The 25,560-nt window shown below is 44.5% G+C and overlaps 1 protein-coding gene across 6 annotated transcripts in view; it reads right to left on the bottom strand.

Annotated features, from left to right (window-relative positions):
* Positions 1–25,560, bottom strand: part of LOC110482761 (uncharacterized) — a 58,699-nt gene that overhangs the window by 5,732 nt on the left and 27,407 nt on the right. For 2 of the 6 annotated variants that reach the window (XM_085576084.1, XM_085576086.1), the window contains exons 4-5: positions 10,246–10,299; positions 1,436–1,562 (exon numbers count right to left, since the gene is read on the bottom strand). The exons of 1 other annotated variant lie outside the window; for it this stretch is intronic. In XM_085576084.1, coding sequence (XP_085432210.1) covers positions 1,436–1,562; positions 10,246–10,299 — 181 coding nt within the window. The remainder of the gene's footprint in view (positions 1–1,435; positions 1,563–10,245; positions 10,300–25,560) is intronic. 3 more of the 6 variants (XM_085576085.1, XM_085576087.1, XM_021552235.3) reach the window with 3 other exon arrangements.

Here is a 25,560-nt window from a genome sequence, read left to right as displayed (position 1 = left end):
GCAGGGGAGCATTTTTATATTGGAGCTCATATCCAGCTCTAAGGATGACCAGGCCTGATCTGGTTTAGTCCAAGACACCATTTGGGATCACAGCATGTGGTGGTCTGCTCCTGATGGGTAGCACAAGGCAAAGTTCTGTAGATGTATTTCGAGAACAAAAACGGATAGAGCCAGCTGCCAGAGAGGGGAAGATCTTCCTGCCACCCTGTTGCTTGGGCCAGCTGTCTCTCTGTAGTCTGGGTAAGCATCCTTGCCAGCCTGCCCTTCTCCTTGGGCACACCATGCCTAGGGCTTTGCTTTGACTAGAGAAGAGTGTTAAGAGCTGGCTGCTGCAGGTCCCCAGGGAGCTTGCCATAAACCTGCCTGACAGCCCCTGGTGAGGAACCCCAGGGCAGCTCCAGCAGAGGCTGCTCAGAGCACAGACAAGACACACTTGACATTAAAGGCTCATGTGTTCACTCTAATGGCATTCGGACAGCTGGGTACCGCTCACGGAACGGAGCCTAATATGGGCCCTGTGCTAATGGAAATCATTAACCAGAGCCCTCCATTTGCTAAGCACTGTATTTACACAGCTGGAGAATGGCCTGAGCCAGACTCACATGCCTGCCACAGGAGAGCACACAGGCTCAGACACAGACTCTGTCAAACACACGTGCTCGCTGGCACATACTAACCTGCCTCAGGTTCTCCTGAGCACACTGGCGCTTCCCTGGTCATTTGTGCACATCCCTCTGTGCACACACAGACTCCTGACTCAGAAATCACAAGGAGGGCTCTTCCACTCATACAAACCTTTCCTGCTTGTGAAGTAATTCAAGCCATGCAGAGCCAGAACTTCACAGCATCCAGGGGATGGTCTAAGGCACCACAGCTCATCACTGGCTCGTACAGCTGCTCATAACACAAGGTAGTTCCAGCACCTGAAGATACCCACACTGTCCCACTGCACACCTGATTTGGGTTAGATGAGCTCCTAAGGGAGGTAAACTCATCTTACACATTTCAAGCAACTATGCACAAATCACCTTGGTCAAGGATGCCTCTTCACCCACGTACATGAGCCTACATGTACACTCCTGGCAACATGTACTGTTCTCACCCATAGCATTATCACCTTTAAATACAGGGGGGCAAATAAACAACCAGGTCTGAAACATATCTGAAGTGTATTAACAAAGAAGCACACCTAAATATAATGAGTGGAAGGAGGTGCCTCAAAGAAAGCCACTAAGATTAAACATCACAGAGGAAATGCCAATTTCAATCATATTAACAGCTCTCAGAAAACAGACAAATGCAAAACTGCCCCATAAACCCATCTGTAACATAATTGCACATTTCAGCAAGGAAAGAGTATACAGGAAGAAGACAAACATGTAAAGCTAAATTTATTAATATGGAGCCATATTCCTTCTAGAAACAGATCCCTTACTTTCATGAAGTCTGGAAAAATATCCCAAATGCAGACAGTAACATGATTTGGTCTCATGGTTCCATAGAATCACAGTTCTCTTCTCGGGACAAAGCCAAAGTGAGCACAGGTCCAAGTGATTTTTCAGCTGTGGGAATGATAATCCTCACATGAGCAGGGAAATGTTCAACACAACATCTTCAAAGTGAGTGGTGTGCTAGGGGAGATGGAAAATTAAGAGGACTCTTTGATCCTCTTTCTTAAGGACTTTAATATCCAGGTAGGATTCAAAACCAGATCATCTTGTGCACTCTACCAACCCATCCCTACTCAAGGCCAATCCAGCACAGGAGTCCCTTCTTTCCTACCCTTGGGCCCAAGGGTTGGGAAGTGCTGCTGAGCTCCATTTAAAGGATGCTGCCTTCCAGTGGTGGGTGAATGATCCCTTTACAGTCTGCAGACTCACTTGTTAAAAGCCCTTTGGGATGAAAGACACCATGTAATTTCAAGTTGTAAAGGAACATCCGATTTCCACCACCCTGTGTGGAAAGGAATAAATCCCCAAAATAGCTTTGGCAAGGACAGATATTCAGGCAGAGCACAGAAGGAGTAAAGCCTGTCAGACTCCACAGAGAAACGCTTACAGGTACACTGATTTAACTCCACTTTGTCCTCCTTCCTCTCACCCCTGCTAAGTGTTAGAAAATAAACTTCTTCACTCTTCAACTTTGATGTGTGAAGCCATGAGCAAGGGAAGGGGACCCACATGCCTACTCCTAGTTACATCTGTAATTCCAAATATGGTTCTGCCCAAGCCACCTTCCCAACATCTCTGCTTCAGTTTCTTCAATGCTTAATACATACATGTCCTGGTTTCTGCTGGGATAACATTAATTTTTCTGCCTAGTAGCTAGTGTATCCTGTGGCTTAGATTTAGGATGAGAATAATGGTGACAGCAGTAACTAAAAATACCAGTCTGTTAAGCAATGTTTATACTAAGTTAAGGACTTCTCAGCTTCTCATGCCCTGACAGTGAGAAGGTTTGGAAGGGCATGAGAAGCTGGGAAGGAAACAGCCAGGACATCTGACCCCAACTAGACAAAGGACTTTTCCATACCATATGATGGCATAAGCTGGTAGTTTGCCTTCCCAAGTAACCACGATGCAGTCCTGCTTTCCTGGAGATGGCTGAACACCTGCTTGCCCATGGGAAGCAGTGAATGAATTCCTTGTTTTGCTTTGCTTGCATGCACAGTTTTTGCTTTCTCTATTAAATCATCTTTATCTCACCCCGCAAACCATCTCACATTTACCCTCCCAATTCTCTCCCCCAACCCACGGGGGTAGCAAGTTAGCAACTTCATCATGGGGTTAAGCCACAAGAGTACACTTCAGCCAGAATGAATTAATTAACTTCTAGGTGTTTCAACCTTCTGATGAGAGGTGATTTCTTTTCAATTACAGTCTTGCTTCAGGCAGTTTTCAAGAAATAGTCGCTGGCAAGCAGGACCAGCTCCTCCAGTGGAACAACAATTCACATTTAACTGCTTATTCATTAACTCTGATAGGGCCTCTAACAATTTATTCCAGCCACAGACCTGGAGCAGCTCAAGAAGGAAATTTTCACAGGCAAACTCCTTTCCTCCTGAAAGTTTGTCCTCCACTCCCAGGTTCATATAGAATTTTATTTCAAGGAATAGTTAAAAAATAGACATGCCAGAACTTCCTTTTATTACTACTCTTTTTCTTTCTCTTCCAAGAAAAAAAAAAAAAAAGTCATCTCCAAATGTTGCTCTGACAAGGAACCCAAAACTTTGCAGTGGGCACAGTTTTCTTATGATTTTCATCATCCTCCCCTAAAAGACTGAAAGAACCATCTGCCATCACCAACATAAGGCTGCCTAACACCTATTTCTTTCCATACCACTACATTGCAAAGAGCAGTTCAACAGTTTACAAACACATCACTGTTCCTCTTAGAAAGGTTAAAAAAAAAAAATTAAAAATCAAACATTTGAAAATGTGTGTGCAGAATTGTCAAGTGGCAACTACGAGACTTACAGAGGTGCCACCAGATAGACAACACTGAACCTTTTTGGAAGGTACTTCAAAGGGCCTAGCAGATGGTTGTTGGTCACTTGCCCAGGAGGAGAAATAACCAGTTTCAGCTCTGGGTCCTTGCTGGCATCATCATGATAAGCCTTTCTTCTCCTCTCTCACACATCTTTAGATATGTCTTTGACAAAGCTGACTGCAAGCTTTGATTTTGCCTGCCTGACAAGCTGAGGGAAAGAGGCTGTGCAAATAAAAGGGACAGATGGGTCATTCAGAGGGGCAGTCTGTTGCTGCTCCCTGGCCAAGTTGGGGAACCCACCACTCCAGGGTCCCAGTAAAGATCATGCTCTGAAGGCAAAACAAATCTTTCAGGAACAAGTGAATGAGCCCATATTTCCCTACTAGAAAGCCATGTCTTGCACCCACTTTTTTTTCCTTCTGCTAAGAAGTTGCCTGTGCTTCCTGCATAGCTGCAGCAGTTCCTGCAAATACTACAGGGTCTGCATGTGCCTGAGCAGGAGAAGAGGCAGTCACAAGAGTATCTCCAAAAGAACACAGACACAGGCAAGGCACAATCTGGCCCTAAATCTCCAAGTGCATCTGAGTAGAGTCCTTTTGGTCTGTACACAAGTGACACTACCTCACCTTCTCCTTCCTCTCCACCCTCCCATCCCAGCCCTTTCTGTGTAGCAGAACACCCTCCTGTCAGAGAGATCACCCCAGCTACCTCTCAGCCCTCCTCCCTCGGGGCCAGGAACCCCAGGTACCAGGCTTCCACAGAGCCAGCACATGGTGCCTGCTTGGGCGTGTGCAGCTTCCAGTTTGCATGAGCCCAGGGCAAGCAGATTCCCTCTGGGCAAGCAGATTTCCCTCTGGGCAAGCAGATTTCCCTCTGGGCAAGCAGATTTCCCTCTGGGCAAGCAGGCTGGCACAGAGCAGCACGCTGCTTTCAACTTGAAGGGGACACAAATTAAACCTGCAAAGTGAAGATGAATTAGCCTGGCATGAGTAGGCTGCAAACACATGCTGACATAGTGCACTTGCCTCTGGATAAACCACCCCAGCTGTGGAAGCCAAGCAGAGGAAGTGGGTGTATCATGGGAGAGGTGTGTGGGAAAAGAGGATCACAGCTCTAGGGATTGGGAGAGGCAAGGGGTGCCAGGTTCCCACAGGCACGTGAATCAAAAGGGAGCAGGAACAACTGCAGTGGGCCTGGATGCAGTGAGCAGATGTGCCTAATCAGCCACCTTGGACTTGAAGTTCTGACAGGAAACAGTGTGACCCTGTGCCATCCCCTACATCTCTACCTCTCTCTGCTCCATCACCCAGGTATGACCCAAAGTCATTAAATTTGACCCTTTCTCTGTGAAACATGCCTTGCCACTCTCCATTCCCTTGAACCACAGTGCCACTAGCCACAGCCACCATTGACACACAAGGCTCTCCCAGAAGCAATTGGGCTGCACCTTGTTTCTACCACTCCCCACGTCCCCATATTCTTAAACCAGACCCACAACCCACATCAGACCACAAAGCAGGAACAGTGCTGAAAATAGGAAGTCAGCCTCCTCACTCACCAGCCACTTGCTACTTTCATGGTGCTGTGTGGAATACAGAGCTCTTGGTTATTCCACCGAGTCTATTCTGTGGGCACTTACATGATTCAACAGGTGTGAGGGCATACACAGCAGGAATTTATGAAAAGCAGGAAACAATAAAAGTTATTGTCCTTACAGAAACAGAAGAAATACATGACAGCCTCACTTCTACCTGCTATGGGCAGGCTAAAGGCTGGTTAGCCTTTGCCATGAAATCCAGTATTTGAATAGTTTTTAACAGACAGAGGCATTCCCCCCTTGGCTACACAGGACCTTTCCCCACACTGAGGAAACTCTGGACAAAATCTTTTGTCAGGAATTATTCAGGACAAGGGCTGTCATTCTCCAGGACCAATTATCATCTTCAGCAGGCAGTTCAGTGGCTGGGTTGGGAGAAGTGTGGGATACCCAAAGGGATATTCATGTTCCCACTTAGCAGAGGGCCTTCTCCATTTTGCTTAGCAGAGGCATGCACATCAGCTAGAGCCAAGACACCACAGGGGAAACTGGAACACCAAAATCTCCATGAGAGGCTTCTGACCACAAAGTAATCCAAGGCTGTGACTGACCAGGGAGGCAAGGCTCTCTTGTTGATTCTAAAATCAAGGTCAGGTTTAGACACTCACTCACACACTAGAAACAACCAGGAAGGTTTGACAAACTGTTAGGAAGATGCAGTTTGGGATTTCTGCTGCCTGACATGCCCTAGGTGTTTATACTCATGGAAACATGGCCTAAAGTTCTCCTCACCCTATCTCTTTTCAGGTGAGTTACACTTTCTGGTGGTTTCTCAGTGTAACTCACTCTGAAAATGCAATCATGGCATTTTTCTGCATATTTATATGCATCCAATGCTAAATGCTTGCTCAGCTCCTTGGGAGCCTGTAATGGAAGGAGCCACATTTGTGTTTATATATATATATAATATATATATATATATATATATATATATATATATATATATATATATATGTATGTATGATACATACACAGAACCTACTGATTTTTTTAGAAATCTTTACTTTGTGCTGCACAGCCAGAACCAGAGGTTTGCACCAATACTGCTCTGTCACCTGGTATGCCTTGCACTTGTGAATAGCTCAGGCATCTTCCCATAAGGCTCTGGCCAGCATATCTCCTGCTCAGCTCCAAGCTGAAAAGGTCCCTTGTTTTAGAAGAAAAGCCAGCATGTTTCTGCAGTGGCTTTTGAGGATGCAGAGTAAGAGATAAGACACAGGGAAAGTCATTTGAGGGATCTGGCCCCTGTCCAAGCAGAGGGCGTTCTCAACATTGATAAGATCAATGCAAGAGCACAAGAGGTTTATGTTCCGATTTAAAATTCTTATTTTTACATAGCAGAAAACATCTCTCTGATCAGCCAGGTTATCAGATTGGCCTTGAAATCCTTCCTTCCTTTCTGCCAGCCCCAACAAGATCCTTGACACACAACTGATAAGCCCCTGGGTGTCTTCTACCCACCTACTGCTGTTAAGACAAGCTCAGCTTCACTAATCCCATTCAGAGACTGCATGTAGAAGTCTGTCAAGGAAGAACAAAACCAGGAATAAATGACAGACTTTTAACCCCCATCCCAAGATGGGCTGGAAAATTGAAGACTGGTGATATTATAGATACACTTGAAGACAGGTCTCTGCATTCAGAGGTGGCCAAGCCTGGTCTAGGGCAGAGTTACACCCCACAAGCACATGGTCACACAGTCATCCTCCTTCCAGTGCTGAGCAAGCATCTCCATTGCAAAACACCTCACCTTGCAAACACACTCTGGACACTAAAATACCCCACAACATGTGTGTGCCCCTCTCCCACTTCCAGTTACAGACATGACACTGGCTGACACTTTGGGGCACCAGGGACCAGGTCTGCACACTCACACTGCCCAGCTCATGTGCCAACACCTGCCCTGACCTTGCTGTGCCATGTGCTTTTCTATATTTACCTATTATGTACAAATCCATAGTTCATGTATATGCTGTCACCTCTAATTTATCGATGCTCTCTTGCCCACAGGGGATGATTCTGCTGTTCCATTATCCTTTACTGGGTGGGAACAGAAGGAAGATTTCTTTTCTTTTTAGTATTATTTGCTCTTCACTGTAGGCTGCCACCTCTCATAGCTGCTATTCCTAAAAACATTTCAAACTAAGCTGCTGCACATTAGAAAAGGTTATCAATCTCTCTTTAATAGTCTGTTAGGTTCTTACAGCAGTCACATCACTACCCCATTGTCCCACTTAAGAACCACTGAGTGAGTGGAAAGGCTGTAGCTGAACACCACCTGAGCTGGCCCTTGGGAAACTTAAGTGCAGGAAACAACAGCAAGGTGACACCTCAGTGTTAAAACAGCAAAACCTGCTTAACAGCAGCAGGTCACTTGCTTAAAAAAGACTGCCAAGGACCACAAACATTTCCAAAGGCTGTAGCTGTGTTTCCATGCCCGAGGGCAAAGACACTGCCCCCTCCATCTCACCCTCCCATGGGAGACTCTTCCAGCAAAACAAAGAGGAAGGAATAGCCATAATGATGCATGAGAAAACAACATCTTGCACGCTGACATGCCAGCAAAGCCCCAAGATGTCAAGGCAACCAAAGAATCAGCTAGGAGGAGGGCTTTTTTAAAAGCAAGCATCATCTCACAACCACATAAGACACTGACCTCAGCAAGAACAGGATGAAAATGCTTCACTGATGATATTAGAAAGTCACTGTCATTATTTTCCTCACACGAAATGGAATAAGTACGATCCTTTCTCCTACAAGTTATTCAGCAGCAGGAAAACTGAAGGGACAAAGCAAGGATCCTTGCTTCAAATCCCTGGCATAAACCATTAGATATCCTGCCTGCTCCTCAGATCAGTTCACTCACTGCCTGTTCATCCAGCTGTACACTGTCTGATATCTGTGGCCATCTCAGCTCAGAAAGAGACTACCTGAGCTGAAACAGGAACATTTGTGCATCAGTGCCACAGTGACACAAGCAATGTGGTCACATGGTGATGTTTCCTGTTCAGACACATAGCTGCCTGGTTCCTCCTGTAACAGCTCATCAACTCATCACTATGAGATTTGTCTTAATTTCTTCTACCCTCACCATAACAGACAGGTTCCAACGTGAGCCTGTGCCACCAGACCTTCAGCAACAGAGAGCCAAGCTTCTCACCTTGCCTCCTGCTATCACTCTTTGCAAAATGCCACATTCAGTAGGGGCTTCCAATAGAACTTAGGTCCCTAGTGTGCTCTGACTCCACTGCTGAATGCTGGACAAGACTCAGAACTCACAGAGGGGTTGAGGCTGGCATGCAGCTCTAGAGCTGGCTGAGATCAAACCCCCTCCTCTGAGCAGGGTCAGCAGGAGCCTGCTGCCCAGGACTGCATCCTGGCACACCATGGCTCCTTCCATGGACAGAGATTCCATGATTTCTCTGGGCAACCTGAATATCTCACATATCAACTTGTGCCCATCACCTCTTGTTCTGCTGCTGGGTAACTCTGAGAAGGAATACCATGCCAAGCATGTCCTGCTGGCTGGATTGAGGTTTCCCTTTATGATGAGAGCATGGCACTGTCTTTCAGAAGTCTTGACCTCTCTCAGCTGTTTCCAGAGCTGAGGCACTTCAGCAAAGAGTTCTGCCAGGGACCTGCTGCTTCCTTTCTCAGCTGAGTACACAAAAGTGGGCATTCACAATCACTTGAAAAATGGAGGCAAAAATGCACCTTTACTTAACAGCTCTGCCACCACAGCAAGAGGCTGTGAAGTTTCACATGCTATTATCATGGAAGCCACAAGTGCTTTAGGTGGAGAGCCACTGTCCCAGCTTGGCAAGGCAGCCAGGGAACAGTGAATTTTGTGCCATCTGTCAGAAAATCGTGCTCTCAGTTTCTGCTGTTTATTTTACTGCAAGCTGACATGGGCTCAAGGAGCAAAGGGATAATTCTCCTTTCAGATTCTCCAGGAGCACAATAGTAAGCCACAATAATGAGCTTAAGGTGTCAGGATGCCACCTCACCGAGGCATCACTGAAACCCAAGGGACTGGAGAACTACCACCAAACAGCACTGGAAATAGCTGGGACAAACACCCAGCAAAAACCCAGTGAAAGAGCATGGGGCAGGCATAAAGGAAGGTAATAAACAAGATGAGCTAAAACATTGCAGCAGGATTAGACAGCTGGCAGGTCTGAAGGATAGGCACAGCCTGGGGAGAGCTTGTGGGGCACAGAAGGACACAACTATATTGAAAACAATTCAGGCAGAAGCACATGAGAAGACATAAAAGATCAAGATTAATTGTGCAATCAGAAGTACTGGTTCACTGTGGGGGTGCTGGAAGACAGGACTGAAGAGCCCTGACAGAAGGTGTTTGAGAAGTCAGAAAAATACCACCCCCAGCTGTGCACAAGGTTCTAGCCAGTTCTACCTGCTCCTCCTCCTCTCAGGTACCAAATTAATTTCCAGAGCAGTGATGGGCAAGGACATCCAACAGCATGCTTATCAACTGCAGCACTTCTGGGTACACAAATTCCTATTGCCTGCTGGGCAAGGTAAAACCTTGAAAGGATCATGGTCTGTCATTCATCTCTCTTGCAAGGCTATAAAAACACTGCAGTGAAAATAGCAGCTTCAGGATATTTGTTTTTTTCCCCCCAATCTGTTTTTGCCTGTGTATCACAAACATGGAAGATCATGTGGACTGAGGTACACCCTCAGTCCAAGCAATGTAGCTCTTATCTGTCATCACCCAGCCCCATATCCTATCTGGTTCTGCAAACACCAGCGCATCATGCAGGTACAGTCCCTTTTCCCCAGCTATCTACCACACCTCTCACCCCCACCCAACACCACTTGGTCAAAAAGGATCCAAATGACACCCTACCAGACTGCTATGCTGTATGAGCTCATAGCATGGGATGTAGACTTTGACACCAAGGAAGTTTTGAAACCACAGTCTCCAAAATGGAAAAAACAATGTATAATTAGCCTTGTCAGCACCTAACTTAAATTGCAACTACATTCTATACTCCACACTAGCAACTTATGTTATGAAGCTGATCAAGCCACAAGAAATCTCCAGAAATCATCTTCTGGACACAGATGTTCACTGAGAATCACCATATTAGGTGTATGTGAAAAGATTTCTGCACCAGCAAAGAGCGACTTACACGAATTTTAATTACTCTAGTCTTCGCTCCACAATTCTTCTTGAGCAGCATCTTCTGAAAGAGAAGTAGAATCCAGGGATTAGTAGAAATAGCATGAACAAACAGAAAGAGGGATATTTTAAGGAGTCCCTTTTAATCAACATTTCATTAAAATAAGATGGATGGATGGTTAAGTGGGATATGAAAGATTAAGAATTACCAAAGGTGGCCAGTAAATAAATCAACCTAATCTGAGACTGTCTCACACAGCTTGCACAGAGACTTCTGGCCTAGGTTTTGAAAGAACATACAATAAATTCCACAGGGAAAAAGACAAAACAACTGCCTGAAAGGAAATTTCTTCTTAATTTCCATCAATTAGTGGTTAAACTTTGCCCTGAAGCAGGTGAATTTATCTCCCTTTACAAAGGAAAAAATGGTCTATTTCATGTAAATGTGGATGTTCCCATTATTAAACAGATATTTTCATTACGCTTATTTATTTAGAATGAAAAAAAAAAGGCAAAAAGCACCTGCCTCCAGTTCTAAATCTCTTTGCCATATACTGCAAGAGTCATTAAAGTTGTCATACCATGAACGACACAACTTAGCAAACAGGATATACTTGAAACAGCAATTATTCAGGGAAATTACAGAAATAAACAGGTGAGTTGAAGTTCTATCCCAGTTTTAAGGCACTCTTTTGAAAGCTGGTAAGTGAATAAAATCATTCTTTCCCCTCAAAAAATTGTCACCAAAAAAAACCCCAAGTGGAAAAACAAGGCTTCAAGAGAACAGTTCTTTCATTTAAAAAGATACTTTAACTACATTTTTTCATACTGAAAAAACTGGTGAGGAAGGCATGTCAGGAAGAATCTTCTCCATCAGCTTTTGAAAGAAATAAAGATTTTCCTTGCTTCTGTTTTTACCACTTCTCCAGTTGGAAAGCTGTGTGAAGTATGGGAAACCACTCCCCACAATCACACTTTTACAAAGCAACTGAAGTGTTTTTCAGATGAAGTTCTTAAAGGCTGTAGAAAGACATCCCACCATTTTACCAATATGAGTGGTAAATAGTGAGACCTTTCTATTTTCTCTCTTTTTGTTTATGATCCTTCTGCTTTCTCTAGCACAAAGCAGGATAAAAATCAACACAGTACAGGGAGGCTTCGAAACTCAAAAAGCTTAAAAAAATCCAAAACATACTAACAACCTCCAAAAAATTCAGAAGAAAAAGCACCATACCAAAATTGAAGTCAGTGCTTAGGTGAAAGTATTTATTATTTTTCCAGTAGAAAGTACTGCTGGGAGGTGGGAAGTAGTCCCATTCTTCTGCTGCCCTCTGTCACTCTACATCCCATAAGCACGTATTTGCAGTCCCAATCCACAATACTGCCCAAAACTTGGAGAGGGAGTGAGAGATCCACCCAGCATTTCTAAGCACATCAGCCTCTTTGATCTAAAATCCAGAACTTGGCATAATCATGTCCCACTTTGAAACTTTCACATGAATAGTTTGGGGCTCAAGGACAGTGTATTTTACTATCCAAGCATGCATGGGGGAAGAAGGGAGGTACTGCAAGGATTTTGAGCTTTTCCTGTTAATCCTTTAGCAGGTGAATCCTACTGCTGTCTCTATTATTGAAAGGACTCAACAGGAGCCATGCCTGACTGCTCTGGTCCCAGGTCTGACCTGGCAGCACAGCTCCAAGGTTTCTAACCCAAAAGGACCCAACAGTTCTTTGCACAAACCAGGCAGGAGACAAAGGGAACTGCTGAACTGAACTAGCCCAGCCTGCAGCTGTCCAACTAAACAAGTAATCCTGGGAATTGTATAAAATATCACAGGACTCAGCTCCCAGCCAGGCTGCAAGGCACTACAGTAAGACTCATATTTACTGGGAGGTCCTTGCCTTTCTCAAGGCCCCCATAACCACACAGTGAAAAAGAGAAGGAAGGAGACCTTGGTAGGGCTGACAAAACCCAGGGTGCAAGGAAGGGCAAAGTGAGAAGCTGAAAGGTCTTACAAAGTTTTGATCTCTCCTTAGGCTTTTCTTCCAGCTGCTGTAAAATGTTTGCTGGTGGGATGAGGAAGGGTAGGCTAGATAGTTCAAACCACAAGCCCAACAAGCCCACTGGTGGGATAAAATGTGCAAGACAAAGTCAGGTTCAGCAATGAAAGTTAGGATCAGGAATCATGATTTGGAGCCCCATCCTTTAGGGGAAGAATGCTGTTAGAGTAGAACATATCCTGCTGTGTCCCATAATACTACAAGCTTTTTGGCTTTGGGCAAGACCCTCAGCTTCCCCAGGCTACTGTAAAGCTGAGCTTTATAGTGGTACTTGGCTGAACCCCCAGGATGAAGTGAAGCTGTGACATAAAATTCTACATTGCCTCCATAGCACCACTGAATCCTCTGCTGAAAGGAGGAAAACGGCTCTGCTAGCCAAGGAGCAAGTAAAACACCTTCCAGTACAGTCCAGTGGGATGAAATGCCTAGCCTGGCCACACCCACAGGTCCCCCAATGACTTCATCGGGGTGCAACACAAGATATTATTTCCCAATTAAATCAGCAGAGGCAGCAAGATATTTACTCATCCTGGCCTTATATTAAAATATACAGGGAGGACAAACAGAGACAGAAATTACATGACACCAAAGAGTGAATGAAAGCCTGTAGGTAGATGGGACAACCAGCCAGACTCTTCAAAGAGAAATTCAAGTGCTCAGCTGTATCCCAAGTCCTACTCTTCTGGTAGAAAACAGAAATGTTCTTTTAGTGATGCTGTTGTTGATAAGCTTTAATTATATGAAAATCTTACCACTAGTTACACTAGTCTTCGCTCGGTTTGCAAAGGTTTCATTGTGCAGCAAGAGCAAGATACCCTACATACTTTTTGTTCCTCTTCTGTCTCCTCTTTGTTCCTGGCTTTCCTCTTGATGGACTAAGTGGAAAAATAAAAACATGACAACCCCTCATCCACAGGCTGTTAAACTGGAGCATAAACATCAGCATATGAAGCTGCCTGGAGCTCTCTTATTTCCACTTAGAGTGAAAACAGAGCAAGTCCACTTCTGCTGCACTCTTACAACTTCCAGATCCCACCCACATCATAGTAAAATCCAAAACAGAGAGCTGGAGAGAGAGAGAGAGAAACCCAGCTACACAATCCTGCAGCTGATAATGAATACATGGAAGGCAAGTTACCAAATGCTATTCTATTTAATCAAATTGCTTCCACCTCACTTGCAGCCACACACTTTCTGCACCCAGCACAGTAGAGCCATGCTTTAGAAAAAGTAAGTCAAGCCATCTTTGAATGGTTTTCCATCCCTCAGTCTTCCCTTTTCTTGCCAAACCTGAGCACAGACTTTCGGACAGGGAAGCTAAAATGCAGTGCTGCCTAGCAACAGCAAGGGACTTTCCACAGCAGCCTCTCCTCATCCTCCCTCTGGAGACCTCCACGTCACAAACCAACCACGAGATGCAGCAACTCATTAACTCCTATTTACACAGATACAAGGCAGAGCTGAAATAACATTTATTTGGCTACATGACTTGCAGTAGCCTAAAGGAGGGGAAACAGCCTACAAGAAAGGTGACATATTCAATTTAGTAACCCTGGGATCATTCCTAACTACTATACCAATGTGAAAGTGCAGTTTTATTTCCTCAAGCTATTTTCTGGAGTTATGACAATGAGCAGAGCAGAGATTTGTCAAAGGTCACAGAGGATATTAGTAGCAGAGCTGAGAATAAAAGCATAAGGTATGGTTTCCAAAACTTTCTTCCACCTGCAGAAAATGAAATGGAAGAAAAAGAGGCAGTGTCCCTATTTCAATTAAAAAGTCTTTCCTGCTGGTCTCTGACAGAACTGCTAGCATCAGAGCTGAAAAATACAGCTTGGGAGCACTATTATTTGCATGAAGGGAAGTTTATTTTGCTATCTACTGTGACTTCTACTAAAAGGAGGAAATGACATAACTAAGGAAATGTTAAAGCCTTTTTGAGGACACAAGAGCTATGTCTTGCTCTAAAAGCAAAGCTAAATTGAAACACTTCAGGGTTAACCATCCAGAAAGCAGCAGAATCAATTCAGCCCAAGAACCCACCCACCAATCTCACCACCTGCTCATGACCCAGAGACTCACTCAGTCCTGAGCCTGGATTCAAAATAAAGTTGCAGGGACTGGAAGTAACAGAAGCACACATTCACCAAATGAAATGTAATGGACCCCTGACCTGCCACACATCACTGCCACATCAAAATATCCCCATTAGAGCAGAGACGAGCCACCAGCCCTGCTTCTCTTGGAGCACAGCTCTCCAGTCCAGCCTTGCTTCAGGAAATATCTCCAACTGCTTAAGCAGCAGTGCTCCAAGCCCTCCAACACTGACTTGAGCACTTCTGAGCTAACCCAGAAGGAAATGGTGAATGCCTGCATTTGCTTATGCATAAAAGCTACCGCAGAACTATTCTATACAAATTGCACCACCCAGATGACAGCAATATATATTAACAATCAAAATACAGGCATTCCTAATGCAAGATCACTCCAGGAATACTGATATCCCTAAGATGAATGAATTCATGTCACAATGCTGCAACAGTTCAAAACTAAGTATTCAAAACTCTGTCAATGCACAGTTTAAGGACAGGCATCACAACTTAATTTTCAAATGTTTGAGAGTTTGAACAAACTCTTAACCCAGCACACCGTGCAAAATATTTTACATTGATAGATATTAATAAACACTTTTCATCTTATGTCTGATTATTACATACACATTTCTGGTTTTAAAATAGTTTCATTTTCACTACCTCCACAAGACAGACTAACTCTTTTGTCCATTAGTGTTGCGGGGGCAGGGGAGGGGGGGGTTAATTGCTATTATTTATTTAATTTTATTATCTGGCCATCATTTTAAACATAGGGGCCTGTCCAGAGTTGGAAACAGTTTATTGGTTTTCTCAGATTTATTTAGCCTATTTCTAGCAAAAGAGCACAAGAATTCTCAATTTCTCAACAAAAATCATCATTTCATGACACACTTCATCAAATGCTGGACACAGATACACAGTTCTAATCAGCTTGTTACAATTTAAGAATGTTGCAGAGATTTTTCACTTGCTTAATGAAAGAGATTTCAAAGTTAAAAAAAAGAATTAATTAAGTGTGCTTTAATTTGACTCAAAGATCAGACTTCCAAAGAACATCAAGCAGGCCAGAAGTCTGCCTTTCTTTAGTTTTGCTAATGACCCTTCACAGGACAAGTGCACTTTAAAAGGTATGGACATTTCTGTTTCTTGTTGACATCTTAAGGCTCTTGACAGGATACAAAGTTTAAGCAGTCCAAATTTTCAGAAAAAGCCTCCTCAGCTCCATAACCCATTTTAATTCTATGCTGTTAATCCTACTCGCCAGGTTCCCAGAGTCTTCCAGGAGCAAGAAGGCAAAACCAAGTTTGAATGTCTAGCACAGAAACAGAGGAACAGAGCAATGATTTTGTTTGCTTTGTTTAGACAAAAAAAAAAAAAAAAGAACTGAAAGAAGAAACAGTACAGCGTGAGGAAAAATTGCATTCTAAGTCACAGCAGAGGGCTGATGAAAAGGGAAAAACCAAGCCTAGTGATGCAATGTGCACAGAGAAAATTGCTTCACAGCAAGGCAGGGAGGCAGCTCCATGGCCCATTAAGCAGAGGACTGAAGGGGCCTCAACAAGAACATCTTGGGACAGCAAGGTGAAGCAGATGCTGCTCCAGAAGCAATGCCTACATGTGAGCTCCAGCCCGACACCAATCCCATTAGCCCAGGGAGCCAGGCAGGGAAGCACAGCCCTATGGCCCTCCTCTCCTGGGAAAGCATTTCAGAGCCAAGAGGCAGGAGTATGGGGCACCATGTCCTTTCCCAGCAGCTCTCAGAGGCAGGTTTGGGCCAGCAGGAACAGCTTTCCCCTGCAGCCAGCTGCTGCTGCAAGCCTGTCCCAAGATGTTCTTGAAGGGGCCAGCGAGGCCCCTTCTCCGGCACAGGCTGAATGAAAGGAGGGGGATCAGCGCTTACACAGGCCAGATGTGAAAGCCCAGCACAGCCCCAGTTCAGCAGCAAGACTGAAGCTTTCAGTATTTTCCCAACACAACAGCTCTGTTCACCTTCAGGCTTAAACACCACAGCCCCATGCCCTCTGCTTTAGAGAGATCCTCCACCCAAGAGAGCAGTGCTTCATGTCCACATGGAGGGCACGAGGGAGCAGGGCCATGGTTCTTGTCCTTTTGCCAACACAGTGATGAGTTTTCTACAAGGAGCAAAGCCAGGTCTGCTGTCCCAATGAGTTTAGGAGAAAAAACAGGCAAAAAAAATAAAAAACCAAAACAAACATAAAGCTATTTTGCAGGTTGATTTTGGACAGGCTTTTTTAATTCCTTGGCACTGAGAAATGTTGCTAGGACATGGGCATCACCTCTTAGCCCTGCAGTACAAAAACGGTACAGAATAAACAGTAAGTCACAGGCTCTTCCTTACTGCTTTTAAGCTGAAGCAGCTTTAGCTGACACCAAACCCCATCCAGGCTCAGGCTCCCAGGCACACATGACTTAAACTGGCAGACAAACCAAGGGGCCAAATTTTCCAAGCAGGCACCCGAGGGTACTCTGCATTTGCATCACCAGGGATGCCCTGTGCCTGCTGTCTGAGCCCAGGGGTGCAAAGCCACTGTATCCAGTGCATCCACCTACCAGACACAGACACAAGCTCCCTGCCCAGCCCCTGAAGCAGCACAGCAACAGAAAGGCTATAGTTCAGCCATAGCTTTAAATTACAATTATCATTAGTCACAGTCTCCAGACTTCCCCATCAGAAGTTAAACAGCCTACAGCATTTTAAAAGACAGGCCAACTCAAATGGTTTGGCCAACAGTCCCCTCCAACAAAAACAAACCCCTGCATCCAAACACTAAGCTGTGGTGGTGGTATGGAACATCCTGAAAAGCTTCTTAACTCTTTTGAAAGTAATTTCTAGTTAATATTCAGGTGAATTCAGTGAATTCATGAGGTTTTTGCCACATTTATCCTCAGTCCATCTGAAGCTCCTTCAAAACATCAACACACCTGGTGTCTTAACATTGTCTAAAGAGCTTCCATCACCACCAAGTTGGGAGTCCCAGTTATCCAGGCAGCACCTCTGCCAGCAAGGGTCAAAAATCCACAGCCTTCAGATAGTGCAAACACCGACAACTTAGTGTATCTGGACAAAGCAGCAGAGGAAATGCTGATTATTAAGTGATCACTGAGAACAAACACAAATTTTAAAAAAAAGCCAGGCAAGGCCTTACAAAAAAAGATGTATTGCAAGGACTTGCACTCAGCAAACAGTGGACCATGAAAACCAAAACAAAATAATTCCTGTGGTCACCAACATCCTTTCCAACATGGTTATCATTAATCACCTCGTTTTGTGCACTACTGGGAAGGGCTCAGCTATCACTGCTGAAGATAAATGGGTGAGAGCCTACAAGAAATAAAAACTGGCAGAACAGCAAGTCAGTCTCACCAGTAACTGCTCTCTAAATAAGCACAGCCCAGTTTCACTGCAGTCCAGAAAGGCAATGTGCAAGTGATCACTGCAGAGTGGCACCAGGCTCCTGGGCCTGATCAATACCTGCTACAGAAGAGAGTGAGCTGAAGCCTGGCCAGCAAGGTCTGCCACCTGGCACAACTGCTGAATTCCCACTATTCCCAAGGCCCAGAGAACAGATTAAATTATTCAAATTACAGGCTGCTTTTTGAAGTCTTCCCTGCATATCACACTAGAGCCACAGCTAATGTAAACACAACTACCTACTCACACAGTTGTGGTCTAAGCAAACAGACTGTCTCTGCCTGTCTGTAGGTGATTCTGGCTTTCTACTGCTCCTCTGTCCCCTTTGTGGCACACAGTTTCCAGATATACTCTGGACCTGTACAGAAGTCCTATCCCTTTAGGAACAGATAAAATGGGACATATTTTCCCTGGCACTTTTACTACTAGCCCTCTGATTGGAATTTGGGGATGGAGAAAGTGAACACTCTCCATGGAGCATCTCTGGCTTAGCAGCCACTTTCCCTGCTGGTCTGGCAGTCTTGAGTCTGCTGATCTGCAGGGTACATCAGATGGTTCATCTATTCACTCCATGCCAACCCCAAATCCCTGAGTTTTCTTTGAGACCTGGAAAAAACCCAAAGCTCCATTTGTGCAGGAAATCGACCTGACCAAAAACTCCAGCACCTGTGGAGTAACAAAAATGTAAAGAAAGGGCAGGATTCATTAATTCCCTATCACGCATCTGCACATGCCAAAGCTACCTAAGTTCAAATGTCGGGCTTGCCCTCCTGCTCGCTAGGGTGTGTGAAAGGAGGAGGGGTGCAAAAGGACTGGGGGGGGTCTAGTTTCACAGCTGGCAGGCATGGTAGCAGCTCCTGAGAAAAAGCTTACAAAGCTTGTAATTCAGGACAGCCAATGTGACTGTTTCCTCCCTTCCTTCCTGGCCTTGGATGCAAAGCTGTCCACAGGGAATGTCCAGTCCAGTCTAACATATCATCTGATGTCTCTATAGTTTATCTCACTTCTGAGTCCTTGGCTCAGACATGACTCCAAAGCCCTCCCTCCCTACAGACTTTTCAGACAAAGCTAAGCAGAAGGCACACTGCCTCCTGCAGCTGTATACCCTGGGAAAGAAGGAAGAAAACCACTAAAATAACTGAAAGGCACCAAGTCTTGTCAGCTGTGCCATTACAGGGACATGGAGAGGAAGAGAATCCACAGATAGCTGCTCCAAATCCAGGGGACACAGGTATAAAAGTGTGTGCCTTTACACTATCCTTGAGTAGCTGAAAAAACTACAAGACATTCCAAATGTTCTCTGCATGCCACAGGACCTCTTGCACAGCAGCCACAAAGTGAACAGCCAAGCATACAGAACACCAGATTTCCAGAAGAGACTGCAGGCTCACACAGGTTTGCCACATGGAAGAATAGATGTGTGTGTGAATGGCAAAAGGAAAAACTAGGCTAAACCAACTAGCTCAGAATGGTTTCAATTCTAGATTTTCAAGTCAATTTCTTCCTGGTTTTGACACAACTAGAACATTTTAGATGTTCATATGAAGTATTTATGTTTAAAAGTAAAAATTCTTGGACTTAAATGCTTGTTTGTCAGTCCAAATCCCTACCCTAAAGTTAGCACAAGGAACTTTTCAGGAGGCATAAAACCCACACAAAATCTACCTAATCCACCACACAAAATATCCAGTGGACATCACTGGGTTCTCTCTGAGTAGAACCTGGAATACGTTCCTTTTAATGAGATTGTTAGCCAGAGGATTTGTCGTAGTGGAGCTTTTCAAAAATAGAGCAACATGAGATACAGTCATTGCACTAAATGAAGAAAGGATGTGTCAGCGGCCTGGATCTTCACAATAGGAACCTCAAAAGGTGGCTCTGAATTGCCTCCCACGCTCTTGAGTGCAAAGGACAATACCCTATGGGACCCCTTGCCTTGGGTTCATCTGGTGCTGCTGGGAACACTCACAAATGGAACTTTAAGCAGAAAACACAAGGTCACATCTTCAGATGAGAACTTGGATTCATGGACAGCAGGGAAACTTTGAAAAAGCCAAATGCAGACTGACTATATAAACAGCTCTGGAAAGCCAAAACAAGCCTGTCTTACAGAAGCAAACATCCCAAATCATGTGGCTTGCTCAGGCTCTGAACACAGAGCACAGAGTTCCTCCTCTTCTCCTAGCAAGACACACACATGTATCATGTCTGCACTGCCCTGCAAAATATTTGAGCATATTCTCCTTTCACATGACTATGCCTGTTTGGGAAATCTCATGTGTTTGCATGAGCACATGAAAATAAAAAAATACTACATGAGAAACTGGAGACAAGAAGATGATTAACAAACCTGAGATACCGTTTTTGCCTACAAACAGACATCCATGAAGGGGGAGTAGTACAACACTCCTCACCACAGAGAGAAATGATGAGGTAAGCCAACTGTTCCCACATTCCCCACCCAATCACCTATTCACCCACATGCTCTTCTTCCCCTCTGAACCTCACTTACACATCAGTGAGGAGGGAACATGCTGAAGCAGCTAGGCAGCTAACAGGATAAAGGCCTCTTACAGCAGGGAGCTAATCCATTTCTGCAGAACATAACTAATGATGGTGTTTGGAGATGGCTCTCCCATGCCCACATGGAGCAGGGCCTGCCCACACGTGCCTCGCTGCACAGCACACAGGCTCTTGCTCAGCTGGTGCTCCAGTCCTGAAACTCAGAACTTCACTATCAACTGTGAAAGGACAAGGCCTGTACCCATGTGAACACCTTGCAAATGTTCCAGAGGAGCCAGCATCTCCTGCCTAGTGCACTGTCCTTCCTCTTAAGTAGACACGAAGTTCCCTTCAGCACTGCCAGTCAGCACTTGCAGATTCTGATGATTCTGATAGATTCTGATACCATTTTGCATCCTTTTGTTCACATCCTTACAGGTGCACATGGCTTGATATGGTGTAAAGCTGGTCCAGGGAACCATCCTCAGTGCAAGGAACAAAACAACCAATTCAAGGTGTTTCTCCCTGGACACTCCAATGGGCTAAGTGAGCTTCAGCATCTCTACTTGTCCATGGGTACCATCACAGAATACGCCTGCCAACATTTTGAAACTCCACAATGTGAGGGCAGTGAGGCACCACTGGAGTTGGAAGAAGATCATGGCCCTTTTAAACAGGTGTTAACAGAGCACAGCAACCCTCAGAGATCTGCATGAAGTATTTGCTGGAGAACTGCTGCCTTCAAGAATGCCACTCCATTGTCTGCATCAAGATGCACCTTCCAAGTATTTAGAAATAAACCATCAACCCAACAGCTTGCAAGAACACTGACATGTGTTATACAGAGCCTGTATAACATGTCAGTGCTCATAACACGTGCATCAGTTTTAATGTACAAATCATATCAGTGTTTCCTTCTTTCAGCTCAGGATTTGGGCCCATCTCATGCTTACAAAACAGTCATGCTCTAGGACCAAGAGGGCTCCTTCACTCACACACTGCAGAAAGGCAAAAGTACAGATGAACACATTAAAATGTGACCAGAATGTCTCAAGGCCAAGTTCATTAGGATCATCTGTACAGAGAAAGGCTGGTAACAAAAGCAAAAGTTTACATCCATTTATATAAATAGTGTTGAGAGTGTTTGAATGATTTGGATGCTTGCATCCAGAAAGCAAATGAACCAATGCCTCAGCTCAGTACAGAGTTTTATACAGTGGACTGAGCAAGTCTCACAGTTGCAGCAGTAGCTACAACTGCTTTCTACCTCTAACCCTACAAGCAGCCCCATCATGAGATAGCAATCTGGCTTTTTTTCAACTTCTGGTAGTTATACTCAGCTCTAGAGAGTCCATAGGCTGTTTAGCACAACTGCCATAGTAAAGTAAGAGTCTGCAAAATGCAAACAGGACAAACCAGCACAGCAAAAATGCCTTTCACACTTCTTGTAGCAGAAAGGCTTGAATAGAACATTGGTGTACTATGAAACAAAAGAGACAGGAATGTTAGAATAGTTGTACTGTAAGTCTTTCTGCTTAGAAAATATTTTCCAGGAGCACCACTTTCAGCGCTCATAATTGCAGTCATTCTGCTAACAATAATTTGAAACTAAAAGGATTGGTTATGTTATTATATAGAGAAAAACAAGTTGAAAATTAGTTAAGAGCTTGACTAAAGCCTCCACAGGTCGACAAATTTTTATTTTGTTTATGCTGTCAAAAAGAGCATGCTTACAATAAGACTGCAAAGTAACCTGCAAAGCATTTTAGGGTTTTATCCTTTGTACAGCGAATCAACCTGTTTTTTCCATAAACATGTGAAGGTGAAATTATAGCTTGTAAACATATGCCATGATTTTAAAGCACAAGCATGTTTTTGAATTAAAAATACAGCCTTCCCTAGTATAGACATGACCACAGACTTCATTTACATTAAGTTCCTAACACTCTAGACAAAGCTCAGTTTTACAAATTCATTCCTATGAAAACTGCTATGCATAAGCAGCTGAAGTCCAGCAGAAAACCAAAAAGGTTGTTTGCAATGAGGAAAACCAGCAATTTTCATAGAGTCTCTCTTAAGTGTCTTCATTTGTGTTTTATTTTCAATTCACCTGTGGCCCTCAGGACACCTACGTTTTTGAAATCTTTAATTTAGTAAAAGTGCTGTTACATGTTTTTTTGTCTTGAAGAGGGAGGGTTTGTCTCTTCCTTATTGGTCATCATTTCTTCAAAACAAATTGCAGCTCAACGAGAAGTGTATCTGGGCTCACAGCTCTGGAAAAGGGCAGGGAGTTTTACAAGGGAATCTGCTCTGGTTTAACTCAGTCTCCGTCTACATGAGAAGTAGATGCCTCTATTGAGTGCCACCCCCAGTGAAATGAGCTGTGGACCAATGCCCAAAACTCCCATTGACATCAACAGGCTGAAAGAAAGTGCGAGCAGAGCCCAGCAGTGCAGTTCTCATGTGAGCCAACAATGGAGAGGTTATTCAGAGCTAAGGCAGAAAATCAGAGCTAAACCCCAGCCCACGCCAAGGACAGCTGTGTTGTTGACAGCCAGGCTGGCTATTCTACCACTCCAAAGCTTGTCTCAAATACAGCATTTCCTAGAGTGTTTACTCTAGTCACAGGCTTGGCCTTAAAAGCTCAGCCAGCTTCTGCCTATTGAGCAGTAGTAAATGGCTGCTGCATTTTCAAGACTCAGATATGCTCTGGACAAGCTGCTTGTTCTCAGTATGTGGTGACAAAGTGGAGCACAAATGCCTGGCATTAATATTTAATCAGCACCATCACATGACTGCCCTGTTCCTGCTGTTACCACTCATACTACCACCTCCCTCCTTCCTTCTCACTCATGGGCAGTGGCCCATGGAACACTGCTGGGTGCAAAGCACGCCCGTGTCACCTCTCAGACACCAATGCCAAGCCATGCTGGGCAAGGAAGGTGCTCTGGTTCACTGACACCAAGCTATGCAATGCCAGAGAAAAGCTAAGGAAAACCAAGCTCTTGTTTTCCATTCCTTGCTGCCACCTCTTCTGCATAGTGCTCTGACCAAGTCTATAGCCATCTGAATTCTAAGCAACAGCAGCCCTTTTTATCTTGTGGCTGTTGAATTCTAAGGGAATTCAACACTTAGTGGTGGTAAAGTAGGAACAAAGAGAAAACAAAAATCCTAATCTATCTCTACTGCTTATTTCAGTTTCATAACCTGTTCAACACAGTCAGAAAAGCAAGCAGAAAACTGCCACCACCATCAGATGTCCTCTGGACTGCATGAGGAATAACCAGAGTGGTTCTAAATAGCCATTCACCCCCTCCAGTTTCCTCAAGCCACTTCACTGGCCCTCCAAAGAACTAAACTGTAAGGCTCTCTCCTTTTCAGAGGTTGCTACCAAAAGCAAAAGGTGCAACTTATTACGCCTGAAGAGAGATCCATTGTCCTGCAGACCAAATACAATTTGGGCAGTGACAGCATATGGTGGAGCTGCCTGCAGACTCCTTCTCTCCCCAGGCAAGGGTGAGATATTTGTATCACAGTGAGCCACATGCTGAGGGAGGACTGGGCAGGAACAGGTATCTGGCCAACTCAACAGCCACACTGGGACCCAACCCAGGCAGCCCCTTTAGTCCAGACACATCAAGGCTGGGGGAGGTGAGGACAATCCAGCCCTACTGCAGAAGAGGAGAGCAGTGCAGAGAAAGTTCCTGACCTTCACTTCCAAGCAGCATCTCCAAGATGGTGTTTTTGAAACATATATACAGGTTGCAGCAAAATTTCTTAATCTATTAGGCTCCTGAGATAACTTGGGCTGAACTCAGGGACTGGGAAACAACGTGCCAACATTACCCTCCTACACAGTACTGTGTGAAAACAAGAACAAAAATATCCTGCAGAAAACCTTTTTTGAAAAGGACCAGAAGTCAACACACAAGAGACAGAACAGTGATATGCTGCAGGATGGCCACCCTTGGGGATCCAATCCAGCACCCATTCTGTGACTGCTGCTCACCCCACATCCATTAACATTTTAACCAGTTGAGTTGTTGCTGCAGTTAGGAGCTCTCAGTTTTGCTGAGTGATATTTTCTGTGGCCAGCTGGCAGCCCAACGTAAAACACAGCTAGCAGATATGGGAGACTGGGCTTTTCCTTTTATTAGTTCAGTAGGAATCATTCTATGTGGTTCTTTGAGAGCAAAATGAAAGAGGGTAAAACCCCAACCTTGTCCATTCACATGCAGAGCTTCTGGCAGATGCTTTCAGATGGAAGTGATTTACCTCCTTCCCAATTTGCTCCTCTCAGGCCTACCTAACCATCAGAATCAGACCAAGAGTTCAAGTCCTACACAGCATCACCAGCATCACTCAGGACTTCTCCCTGAGTCACATGCCAGTGGTGCCCATTTGATCTTCTCTCTTTGGACTGCAGCCAGAGACTCAGCTCTAGTCTAATACCTTCTTACCAGGCTTTAGAGCTTTGAGGAAAAAAAAGAAAGACAGCAGGGTTGGCAAGACATCCAGCAAACCTGCCAATCTTAAGTGATAAGCCCTTGGCTTGAACCTCAGGCTCATAATTTTCTGCCACTGGTGCCAGGTGGTATTATTGTCCCTTTGGGAATCTTAATACAACAAAAATACTCTCTCTAGCTCTGTCTCCACCATTCTTAACCTTCCTACTCCACAGATCTCTGCTGCTTCTCAAACTTCAGCCACATCAGATGTCCTTCCCTCATCTTCCTTTTGCTCAACCAAGCTCTGGTGTTATCCAAACACCCTGACCAACCTAATCCCTGCTCTCTTTCATGAGTCACAGAAGCACCTCAAGGAACCACATTTCAGATGTCTCAGCATATATTCTAGCTACTGGCTCACCCTCCCTTGATAGTCCAGATAGATATATTCACCAGCATGCTAACTTCCAGGAAAATGCAGCAAAATTAAACAGCCACATACCCCAGGAAAAAGAGACCAATAAGTATTTCCAGACAGCAGCTCATTTGTCCATCTCCCTTTTGAATGTTGTCCTTTTGCACATATTACAAAAACAGAACAAAAATGCACTGAGACAAAACAAGGAAGGAAGACATGAAGAAGAACAGAAGCATTTGGCTCTAGGAATGGACTAGACATTCTGTGCCAGGGCTCACACAACAGAGGAAGAGGTGCAAAGAGAAGTGTGTGCTTAGAATGAAAATCTGCTAGCAGCACACCTGAAAGGTGAACACAGTATCAATAGATG

This window comes from Lonchura striata, chromosome 3, assembly GCF_050655825.1.
Source record: "Lonchura striata isolate lonStrDom1 chromosome 3, ASM5065582v1, whole genome shotgun sequence".
Classification (NCBI taxonomy): Eukaryota; Metazoa; Chordata; class Aves; order Passeriformes; family Estrildidae; genus Lonchura; species Lonchura striata.
This window is presented reverse-complemented; position numbering and strand designations above follow the sequence as displayed.